Source organism: Artemia sp. Qi Xiang Cuo, chromosome 18 (genome assembly GCF_049724085.1).
Source record: "Artemia sp. Qi Xiang Cuo chromosome 18, ASM4972408v1, whole genome shotgun sequence".
Lineage (NCBI taxonomy): Eukaryota > Metazoa > Arthropoda > Branchiopoda > Anostraca > Artemiidae > Artemia > Artemia sp. Qi Xiang Cuo.
The window spans coordinates 26,355,039-26,367,885 of record NC_142811.1 but is presented as its reverse complement, the minus strand read 5'-3'; the positions used below and the strand labels follow the sequence as shown (position 1 = coordinate 26,367,885).

General features: G+C 36.6%; 1 protein-coding gene across 2 annotated transcripts in view; it reads right to left on the bottom strand.

The window, feature by feature from the left end:
* The window catches only part of LOC148941373 (uncharacterized), a 116,076-nt gene that overhangs the window by 92,464 nt on the left and 10,765 nt on the right, over positions 1–12,847 (bottom strand). For both annotated transcript variants that reach the window (XM_089103782.1, XM_089103783.1), the window contains exon 3: positions 6,904–8,893. In XM_089103782.1, coding sequence (XP_088959908.1) covers positions 6,904–8,893 — 1,990 coding nt within the window. The remainder of the gene's footprint in view (positions 1–6,903; positions 8,894–12,847) is intronic.

Genomic DNA, 12,847 nt, shown 5'->3' with positions numbered 1-12,847 from the left:
TTCAAACTTTTGGGTCACTTGCCCGCCACTCTCGGCGGGTGGTCGCCCTCAAATATTGTCCCAAATTCCTCTCTCAATCTAGCACTAGTGCTAAATTGAGAGAGGCTATACAGCTAATCTCGATAACATAAAAAAAAACACGGAAATATAGACTGGAAGAAAAAATTAAACACAGGAGCATAATACTGATAAGATTAAGAGCCTAGCACAGGAATCAAAGTGTAATGTTTCATCAAATCAAAGTTGAACAAACTATTAATCTTCTTCAATCTTTAGGACCTAATACTACGTAGTATAGAACATTGACGGCCAGAAACTCAAAAGAAGTGATAAGAACTTGACAAGTTTGATGGTGGAGGTCAATGGCTTCCCTTCTCTTTTTCAAAAATAGGACAAAGGCCGCTTCAAATCGGTAGATTTTCGGTGGACTCGAACAAAACGTATTTAGAAAAATAAGGGTAACCGTGAGGTAGTCTCGAGTACGTTTTGAGATCCAAATAAAGTTGTTCTCGCCGGCTTTAATAAGCGAACTTCACTACTGTGTCCTGTTTTTGGCATAGTCAGGGCTTAGTTGGAATTGGTACATTACAATGTTTCACCAAAATTCAATTGAAAAGATATTAAACCCTAAACTTTTAACATACACAGGGCAGTTGTAGATTTCCATTTTTTTTTTTTTTTTTTATTCATAACCTGTGCATGGACAAACTGAATAAGTCGGATCAGATATTTTGAACATGTATTGCCTGTATCACTCGTGGTTCCCTGATTCGCTGATAAAATCTAGACAAACACGATAACTGCATTAGAGAAAGTAAAACCAAAGTTAAGTTTGATATTTCTCTTTACTTTTATTTTTTGTTCTTTTTTTTAAACACGGTTAAAGCTCTGCAATTTGAGCTATATAAGTTTGAGCTACTTCTTCCAAATTCAAATAAAAGCGACATAGTTTTCTGAATCGACAAGAGTCGGAATTTCGTTTTTTCTTGGTGGATTGTGATATTTTATTTTCGATACTTAAATTTTCGGCAAAATCGCGAGATCGGTAGGTATGGAAACACTGTTGGAGGAAATACATTTTTCCATACCACTGAGGTTAAAATTGGGTACATTACCATTTCAGATCTGAGTAACTTCACTTGCAACTTCACCAAACTAACACTTGCCTAATTTCCAATTCGAATGGGCATCAACTAAAGTATATTGAACCAAGTGTGATTGGAAAGTTTTATGTTTGCTCATTTAAAAGGTATTGACAGTGGAATAGCAAGGATTAATGTAAAAAAAAAAACAATGTAAAAAGCAAAAAAAACGCATCGAAATGAGGTTAAAAATACATAGATAAAGTATGTATAGTTAAAGCTAATATAAAATATCCATTATTAGAAATTTCGTATGCCAAATTTTTCCTAAACGTAATACTCGAATAAATTGTATTTAGTCATAACTATCATTAAATAACCCTTTCAATCCATGTGTATTGCATACAAAATTTTATGTGGATGAGCCATTAATTCTAACCCTCTTGTCTCCGCTTTCTCATCAGACTATCATTTTTTTTTTTTAGAATTTACTGAACAAAAAGAGGGAAAACAATGAAACAGAACTTACTGCTGTCTATCAAATAAATTTAGCATGACAGGTAATATTAGATGGCGCTACTGGAAAACAATGAGAAATAAAAGCCTAAACTTCAACTAACAATTTCTTTACAGCACCAAGCCATCTGGTGTCAAAACCACCGTCCACGCTCCTCCTGAACCCTGAAACTTGATCTATTTAAAGTTTTACTCTTTACCGCTTTACCCAACTTTCCTCCTATAAATCTTTTCTTTTAATCCCTTCCAACTATTCAGGTGGACCTACATTTCAGTTGCTCTCAGAGGAACGGCCGAAAAGCATCTCTTAAAATCCATCATCCTTCATCCGTAAAAGTGGTCTAACCTTTTTAATTTTTCCCTCGGTTTGGCCCTAGAAAGTGGGATCGGAACCACACTTTTCGTACAACTTTTGATTGTACGAGTACCAAAAACTATTACTGGACAAAAAACTATTACCAAAAACTATTACTGCAACATTTAACAGATATTTTTTCGTCTTTTGAAGCACCCAAGTCGCATAGTCATACGCATCATCACTACAATGGCTTCCAATATCACAATCTTAGTTAAAAGATTAATCTTCCTGTTCCTCGAAATTAATGCTAACGCTTCTCGGATTTAGCCGCTTAAAGCAAGAAGTAAAGTAAGCTATTAAAAGCTTCCATTTAACATTGTTGAAATGTAAAAGGATAGAAAAAAGAGGACATATAATATCCTCACTCATTTACCTTCAGTCAAGCGATTTTCCTTATAATTTCCATACAAGATACCTTTTCTTTGGGGGGAGGCGGGGGCTTTACCATGCTTAATTTTTAATTACGTACATTGAAGACAGGTTACATTTGGACACAAATTCCACAACGTAGAGATCATCTCTCAATTCCCGTCAAATTTTGTTGAAACTCGATAACCCGTTGTGGTCAACGACCGATTATAAGGATTTACCGACTGGGGCAACTGAGAAACTTAATCTTTTTTCAGCCAAGTTTGGTCGAGATCCAACAACCCCTTCTCCTAGATGTCCTAATGACATTAATTTAGAGGTTCTTCCCATTTTCCTCCTAGACAAAGGTTAGATCGAGAATAAAAACAAAATACGAAAGCAGTAGTGCTGCATCCCGATGCAATAATATGATCTGATCGATCTCTCTATCTGACCTGAAATAAACCAGATAAACGGAAGAGCGATAAAAAAAAAAGATAGAGGGAAGAGTGATGGAAAGCTAAAACCAGGATGTGAAAAAAAAACTTTGTTATGTATGCAAACACAATCATTGATTATTGAATAAGGGGAATTATTTCCCTATTTTTTTCTACTTTTAAGAAAATACTGAATTAGTCGGTGATTCTCTTTCTCAATCTAGATAAGACTTTCTTGACCTTTAAAAAGAGTAAATGAGTGAGCTCTTTTGCTTATATGATGGAGACTTAAGGTTGGCGAGAATTTATTAGGCAGCAGGAATTTTGGGACTATGAGACAGGTGGGCCTCGGTTTGTTAGGATATCCATCAAATACAGGGAGAAATTTAATAGTGCTTATGTGTATAAAGCCTTATTTCCATTTTGATGATATAATGTGATATACTGTGATATTATTCTTACTTGTGGGCAGAGGCGTCCCGAGATGGGAGCCCCCCCCCCCAACTTTTTTGGCATTCGGTAGTTTTCACCGAATGCGAAAATTTCGGCCTAAATTTTGCAAAATCGGCCGAAATTTAGCAGCATTCTTGATTTTTGCAGAAAATTCGGCATAAATCAGGTAGCGATTCGGTAAAATTTACGAAGATCCCCCCACCCAATAAAATGAGCCTCAGGACGCCCCTGCATGTGGGGTAGGGTTATTTAGTGGGTGTTATTTATTTTCTTGTGGAAATGGTTTACGGGACTACTGGGCAAATAAATCTTTTTAGCTATCGTTTGAAAAAGAACAGGACTACTTCTCTCAAAGAATCAATTATTCATTAATATAATATGAGAAAAAAAATTACAATAAGCAAATCACATCATACCCCTAACGCCATCTAACATGAAAGCATCGCGGAACAAGCTAGTTTACAACAGAAAAAGAAGAAAAAATTCACTATATTCGGGCTAAGAAATCATCTGACTTAAGTAACAATGGGTTTATTTAAAAAAAAAAAAAAATATATACATCATCGATTCCCTGAAGCAACGCTTGTGCGGGAGAAAACCCACCTAATAAATCAAAAAACCAAGAAACCAAAAAAAAAAAAAAAAAAAAAAAAAAAAAAAAAAAAAAAAATAATTAGAGCTCAACTTACCGGACCCGAAAACCAACGAACCTCCAAACAACACCCAACAAAATTATAATAATTATAATCATATTCAGCTGCAACTTAAGCGGGATAACAAGGGATGGTACATTATCTCCACAGACATCTAAGTAAATAGAAAATATACCCTCGCATCTGAAGACAAATGGTACATCTCAAATTTTCACAACTTTACAGAAAAGCGAAAAACTTTTTAAGCTTTTTTTCGACAGGTTTTTAATTCGATAAATTTAACAGAAACAATATATATATATATATATATATATATATGCATATTTATATAAATATGCATGAAGTATGCTTGAATAAACCAAATATGCCTTATACAGAAACGTGAATAACATTTTGGGAGTAATTTTGCCCTGTAAAAGAGTAGTTTCAAAAAATAGTGATTTTTTCTCGTTAACTCTGACAAAACGTTAAGTGGAAGGAGCTAGGAGTGAGCCAAGCTTCCTAATTTAACTCTTTTTATGGGGGGGGGGAACCTGCACTCCCTCCCCTTGTTCCTGAAATAAGTTTCTACCTAAGTAACCACCCCCGAACATTGATGGCCTTTCAAGAAATGAAACCTGTATTGATGTTATATCAATGATAGTTTTTATAATGCCCTTCGGCCATTGAATTTACCAAGAAAGGAATTAAGACACAAGGCTGAAGTAATTAAGGAAGGAGTGCCGTCTAATTACTTTATAGTTTCAGATTAGAAGAGGTGTATACATAGGAGAATGGAAACATCTTTCCATGCTTTAGTTTTCATATTGAAATAATAACCAACATATACACTTGGTCTGCAACCACTGCAAGCGTAATTCTTTATGAAGGCATTAGCAGCTGGAAGGTAAGCAATAAGCTTTAAAAGCTATTTTAAACGACTTGACAAGAGCCGTCGCTTGGCCCAAGGGAATTTTTTGTGGAGTTTATACTATACTAAATGCCATTTTGGGAGATTATTCTAGCTACTAACTTACTGTCCTATTTTTTTCTTCTTCTTCTTTTTCTATTAAAACCCTATAATGACATTGTGAAGTTCAAGAACCTAAACTATAGAAATCTAAGAAATTTTTAATCGGACAATGTTCTGGGTGATTTCCATCAAAATTTACTTTGCATTTTTTAGCAGTATTTAAAAGAAGAATGGGGAATGGGCTGCATTGTGCTGTTTCTAAGAGTAACATCTGTGTATTCATGGGCTATGCAAAGGTAATAATTTACTGCAGCAACTTTTATCTGATAAGTCAGATAAAACCGATAAGTCAAAGCATTTCCAAGTTTTTTTGTCAACGCACTAAATTCCCTCACAAATTCCTGCCTTTAGTAGGATTCTCTCTAAAAATATTGATTAATAACAAAAACAGACTAGAATATTCCAGCTACTAAACCTACTGACTACTACATTCATTTAGCAGATAGCAAATAAATTTACATATTTTTTTTTCTTGAAGCCCAGGCTTTAAAAAAAATACCCAGGCTTTATATGCTGATAGTATAACAAAAGAATTTTTGAAACATGGTGACTGCAAAACTAGGGATAAGATGGTGAAAATTATCAAATCCTTTATGAAAAGGGCAAATGCGGTAATTACAGAAGCATTAGCTTATTTCAGTAGGAGGCGAACCATTTCGCATTATTATAAGTATTAGACTAAGAAACTCAGTAGACAAAGTTTTAAGAGGAGATAAGTATGGTTTTATGTAATGCAGAAAGTGTGTTGACCAAACTTCCTCACTTCCATTAATCATTTTGAAGCGTCTGAATTATCAGACTCCAATAGTTCTGCATTTAATAGATCATGAACATATTACAGCGGTTAAGGTAAAAGATGATGTTAGTAGTTTGTATGATGTTGAATCAGAGGCTAAGCAGAATTGTGTATTATTCCTATTTATATTGATTTTGTCCTAAGGAGTACAAGACAATGGGAGTACATGATATTAACTGGGAAGATATCACTCTCTCAAACTTAGGTAAATATATCAGAGAAAACAATAATAGATGTTTGAGAGTTCAGGGTACAAGAATAGGTTTGAAAGTGTTGCAATGTTAAATACAGATTTTTAATCAGCTACCAAAATACCCTTGAATGCCTGTATTAGCGAGAATCGAATACTATTCGCGAAAAATCCACTTAATATGTTTTGATTTTAGAAAGCCATGCAGTGATTTTGATGATTCAGGTACGATCATTCTCCAAATAATGCAGGAATGCAACCTTCAGTTGAAAGGGTTACAATATTTTTGTATCCTAGTTGGACGTTAGAGGATAGCAGGAGAGGATAGGGAATCAATACCTCACTCGATGCCCATCAATCATACAGATAGAAAATTATAGTATGACTATGACTTCAATAGGGCTTAACATGTCCACTTTTCTAATAAGTTGCATTTATGATGTCTCGGTTTTAAATGGGTTATCCACATTACTTGGGCCCTACTCCTGGAGTAGTAGGGACTGTTCCGCCCCCACAGGCATTTTTACCTACGTTTTGACCATTTTTATTAAAACAGATATTTTTAACTAGCACCATATATGGTTGCAGAGGCATCCAAGATAAATAGACGGCAAGCTACCCTCCAAAATGTTTTGGCTCTTAAAAGAATCAATTTCTGATCAAATGGCCAATTCCCAGCTTTTTATAACTATTAGCAAAGGCATAACCAGGGGGAAGGGCAAGGGGGTGCAGCAGTCCTCAGGTGAAGCATTTGTAGCAACACCATTTAGACAGACACGTTTTTCGTCATTGAACCATTTTTTAAGACAAGGGTCGTAAAAACTGACAACGCCGCCGGACATTGAATAACCTACGTGGGCCTCTGACTATCCGTTCTATAAAATAAGGGTTGGGAAAAACAAAAATACATGGAAACATATCAGTCTTTACTAAGCCAACCTTATTGCGTTAACTATGACACATGAAGACTTCTTTAGTAGAAAAAAAGTCTTCCTTTAAATTCAAATACAAAACCTAGCTTGAAACACCGCAGAAAGAAAAAAGAGAAAGAGACTAACCTTGACCCTACATCGTGGTCTTGAATCTGAAGAGCGGCATCAATCATTGGCCTCACATTTTCTCTTTCTAATTGTCGAGATAGCATTGAACCTGGTTGGTTCAAGTTCGGATTTATCACATTCACACCTGGATATTGCTGCAAAATATTTTGATTGCAAGACTCAGTGGGCGATTGAAACCTCGATTGCTGGACGTTCTGAATGGAATTTATGATATTTGACGCATGACCTGAAACGTTTGGGTTTATAGTAGCAACATTTTGAACAGATGGACTTCTAGCATTGTTTTCTTTCTGAACAGAAGATGGTATTTTTAATGGTTGAAGATTCACAGCTTGTGTTGTTCCACTAGCAAACGAGATTGTACTTCCAAGAGCTGGAGCCCCTTGAAAATCAGCATTCACTGTAGGATGGACGTTAAGAGGCTGATTTGACTGAGTCTTTGGAGACAGATGATTGTATGATTCATTTCCAGGATCAGATACAAACTTTTCGTCAAACTGAGAATGCGTAGCGGGCAAGGATGACGCAACAACAAAATTACACTGAGTAGCACCATGGTTTTTTGTCTGTTGCACCTGTTGATTTGTCATTAACTCGAAATTTTCGGCAGTTCCCAATGGTGATGCATTTTTTAGTTTAGTTTCATTCATCAGCTCCAAATTATAGTTCACAGCTAACAGTGACTGTGATGGTTGCTGAACAAACTGCTGAGGAGCACTCTGTTGGATTGTTTGGGGATTCATATGATGATAATTACTCTCTTGCACACCTTCACTAAATCTTCCTCCAAAGTTTTCTTCTTTCAGGTTGTAAGATTTAGGGTTTTCGGGGTCACTACTGTAAGATGCTTGACTGTTCAAAGGATCATTTCTGTAACATCTTTGATTGCTTGAAATACTAGAGTCTTGCAGCACGTACTCGCTATTCACTGCATTTACTTTAGTGGGCGATTTGGGGTGCTGATCAAAAGACGCAATGGCTATGTCTCCTGAAATCTGCAAACAACTCGTAGAAGAATCGTGAATGTTGGCATTTTGAGAGAGAATAGATGCATAAGAGGCAAGGTGTGAAATTCCAACTTTGTTCTGTAATACATTTCCTTGGATGAGCTTAGGGGCTTCGTTGGTTACACATGGAGTATTTACAGCCGGCTGGCACAGTGGTGTCATATTGCGATTTCTATTGACTGCTTCGGTTTCTTTCATATCTATAATTTCTCTTGTTTCTTTTTCATTTAGCAATGGCGAGGACTGGGTATTCAAAGGATTTGGATGATTTGACAAAAGATGTTCAGTATTCTGGGAAGCTGGCTGACATTCATTTAAATCAGAGGCTCTTTCACCAGATACATTACTAAGATTTAAAATATATTCCTGAGAGCTGAGCATCTGGTGGTTAGCAGACGTTTGACACAAGCCTGAAATATGATCATCTTCGGTAAGACCATATAAACTAACACCAGGATCACTATAATTGCTCTTACAGCCCATTTCATTCACCGAGACAGAGTTCTGACATACTGTACTAGCATTTCCGATATCACCAGAGGTAATCACTTTTTCTGGCTGAAGAATAGAATTACCATCATCAGTATGACTAGCAACAGGAATATCAAGGATACTTTCCTGACTGGATATACTCAAATATCCGTCAGGTCCGTTTTCAGCTTTGACCATGGGCACTGACTCAACCTTATTTGTCGAAGAGCAAATACCCACATCATGGGAAGACCTTACTCCCACTGAAGCAGTATCAACAGAGCAAATATTCTGATAAGAATCTTCGATAGTCCATCTCCCTCTTCGATAAGGCTGAGAACTAGCAGACGGAGAAGCTCGAACAACAGTAAAACGACTAGCTATAGATTCAACACTTGTAGCAGCAACATTTACTGACGTATCCACAACCTGATCTCCATTATCAGTGATATCTGAAGTGTCTTCTGTGTGTGATTCATCATTAGAGTCATCACCAAGGTCAATGCTTCCTAGAAAAAAAAATCTGCATAAAAAGTATCCAAATAGTGATCTTTTTCCTCTATTCATATCCAAATATTTATTTTTCCTTGGTTCAAGTTTTGAGATATGATTTTCCAAGATAAAATCTGGTGGTTTTTTTTTTTTTTTTTTTTTGCTTTTAAATTTAAAGAACAAAAAAATTTCTAAATAGAATAGGTTAGGCAAATAGGGCTGTACCTAGGACACTCAAATTATACTGATTATCAATTCTGACTTGATTTTGATGTCAACAGAGAGTTAAATGCTCAAATTTCTAACAGATGTATTTACTAAGTCTCAGTTCTCGAGTGGGCTATACATACAAGCCTCTAGTACCACCTACTTCATGTCACCCATAGAGGCATATCTTTGATTTACTCGGCCATTCTGATGAATTACTATTTCAAAATTTTGGCAAGATGCCACTTGGAGCCCCAGGGAAAAAATACGAGAACCTCCCCTTATCTTGATTAAACCAGTGATTCAAAGTATATAGTTCCTTAGAATTTGTGATCGAATTTCCCTCCCGACTTTTTATAGTCATCCGTTTCATATGAGGCCAGAAAAAAATTACTTGTAAAATGTGTCGTCCTTCACTTAGTCTCTGCTACTATGTTAAATATCGTCAAATAGGCTTATTCGCAACAAGCAGCATACGTTTCACATAAAACCTTCAACAATAGACTGCTTAAATGCCAAATAGTTGGAGTGGATTGAATTTCTGGTGCAGGGATACAATATAATAATCAAGATACTATATTTTGTCACCGTAAAAATCCTCAAGAGTGTGATAGGAGGGTCAGTTCAAGAAACTCTCTACGCAGGAACTTTTGGTCGTCTTCTAAAGACTGATAAGATATCAGCCAAACCAGCACACCCTCTGAGATTTTTTGTCGTTTTTACCTTACAATAATTTTCTTCATAGGAAGGGGCTTCTCAGGGTGGTGTCCCGCGGTCCATCCTTTTTCTTGTATATGTCAATAACATAGGTGACAACCCCGTAAATCCTCCGTACCGAACTGATAACGATGACACGTATCATGCAGGTGTTCGTAGGAGTTAAGTACAAGTCTAATTTTTTTTTCTTCTATAGGCGAATCTCACTGGGATAGAAAAGAGTTCCCGTCTTCTGGAATTATTCATCATTTCTCTCATGTAAATGTATATTTTCGATTTATAGTATTTATACAATTTGGGGGAGGGGGGGGGGGGCTTGAAAGTTTGAGCGAGGGCCCGTATCAGGTATATCCGACATTGCTTAGATACACTGATGAGTGATTCTAGGATATCACGTGACTTCTGGACGAAAAACTCAAGGGTAAAATTTATGTTATTTTCCATCAGAACAATTATTAAAGGTTACTAATAATAAAAAAGGAGACGAAAAAAAGGCTGCTTCGGAAACCTCTCTAGTTACTGTTAGGATTCTAGACTTCTTTTCTGACCATATAAGGAAAAGATACCTCAAAGGTCTACCACTATTGGCAAGGAAGAAGAGAACAGGAGGCCAAAAGAAGACATGGCTCGCAACAGTCAAGTTTGATCTGGAGCAAATCGGAGGGCCCAGAAAATACAGCCGTCCTTGAGATGGTCAGTGGTTGGAGATCGTACAGCCTGCCACACTCGAGTGAAACCTCTGGAACGAGATATGTCGTCGTCTGGTGGGCGCCACGATGAGCCTGGATGCGGCTTGAACGTACAACGAGTAAAGTAAGCAAGTTCCGTTTAGGACGGCAGTATTTGTGTAATAGAGTGCTATAATTTGAGGAAAAAGGGGATGTTTTACTTTTTCTTTAGCAGCAGTAGGCGGAATTACAAGTTCTATATAGCAGAGACAAAACTAAACGTAATTCAACCACTGATATTACAGCCTATTACTCAGGTTCGCCGCTTGTTGATCAAAAATTTTGTCCCCTTTATCTACTTCCAAACATGACGCCGCTATGGAAAATAATGCTTACGGTTGTTCTGTTCCTCCTGTGGTCACGGGGGCCAGGATTCCATACCTCTGTCCGAGTTGAACAGTTAATGAACAAAAAGGGTTTAAACTCTCTAAGTAAGAATTGATGCTTTGAAAATAAGATTGATACTATATAGCTAAAAGCAGCTAAAGACAAATAATTATGCACGCAATAGTTGGAATGCGGAAGAAAACTGGATCCATATTCAGATTTTTTTCTTCGTCAAAAGCTAACTAATAGCAAGACTGATGACTATATTAATGCTAAAAACATTTTTTTTCCTCCAAGAAACGAAAGATAAAAACAGAAAAAAAAAAAAAAGAGTTTAGTGAATCATTTGAATGCATTTTACCAAGTTTCAAAGGATATGCATGTCTATTGACACGGTAAGGGGTTAGATAAGTTAGAACCGTACTACCAGACAACAATTTTTAATGGAGCTTCTTTGAGCCAATTGTAACTAAGACAATTTTACACGGGGGGAATTAACCAGAATTCCCATAAAAATTCCTTTTAATGCTTTGTTTTGGCGGCTCAATTTTACATGTGAAGATGTTCCGGAAGAATCGTCTAAGGACTCTTTTCAGCGGGGTCGCCATTGTCTAGGAGGGAGGGGGATTTTCTGCGGGAGAAATTCTCTATGGCGAAATTTTCCATAGAACAGATTCCCTATGGGAGAATTTTCCTCAACGGAAATTATCCATTGGTGTGTGTGGGGGGGGGCCGTTGCGTGAAAACAGTTTCACTGAGGGGGATTTACGAGATGATTTGAAAAAAAGATCGGAAACTAAGCAGAAAACAAGTCTTTTTCCGGGGGAAATTTTCAGCAAGGATAGAATTGTCCGGAAGGGTGGATTTTACGCGCCAGGAAATTTCCATGGGGAAATTTTTCGTGAGGGGATTTTTAAGAGGGAGGGGGCAGATTTCCCGTCATCATTTGAAAAACGATCAGAAATTAAATAAAATAAAAACGAGTTTTTTAACTGAAAGTAAGGAGCAGCATTATAACCTAAAACGCACAGAAATTATTCCGTATGTGAGGGGGGCTACACCATCCTAAATACCTCTCTCTTCAAACGCTAACTACACACAACGATGGCCGACATGCCGCAACTTGTTGAAATCAAGAGTCCTTCAAGGATTTTTAACAGGTATGATCTGAGGACCATAGCTGAGATTGTTAGTACCGTGCCCTCTCCAATCCCCACCCAGCCCGTCTAACCCTAGCTTCGTATATAATTATTTTGCCCTTTTCAACTCATGATCATTTAGAAATTTTTAGAAAAGAGTCCTTCATGATTAGTTGTTAATCATTAGAAGTTCTTAAGATCGCTTGGTCCTAAATAATTAGATATTAATAAAAAAAGAAATCATAACGAAGACACATACACATCTAAACAAAAATAAATCAAGTAAATACTGTACGAAGGATGTTTAATCTTACTGTGAATTTTTAAAATAGTTGATAATAAATTAGAAGCCCAAAATTATAGGTGAAGCAACTCCAACTACGACTAAACCCAGCACAACTAACGACGATACTTCTACTATTAATTAAATGATTGCAGCAGTATCTGCAGCCTAGTAGAGTGAACCACTGCCTGTAGTTAGTGAAATCTATATAGCATTTTCTAAGAAACCATCTAGTGAGAAGCATTTTCTAATGGACGCTGATTCCGAAAAAAACAACCATTATTCAGGTTTAAGAAGGAAATAATTTGTAACTGTTAAACAAATTGAAATCCCATGAAAATTACGACAAATTGAAATGAAAAGTAAACGACTAAAAAATTGCCATGGCCAAAAACCCTAAACTGAAGATTTAGTCTCCAATCTTGATCAACAAGGAATATCACATTTTTTAAGGGTAGCACTGATGTGTCTTCATTTTATTCGTTGGTTTTAACCCAGTGATTGCATTGAACTGAAGGTCGTAAAATATTGAGCATCTTTGAATGGAATTCCCATTATCTAGTGTCCTTC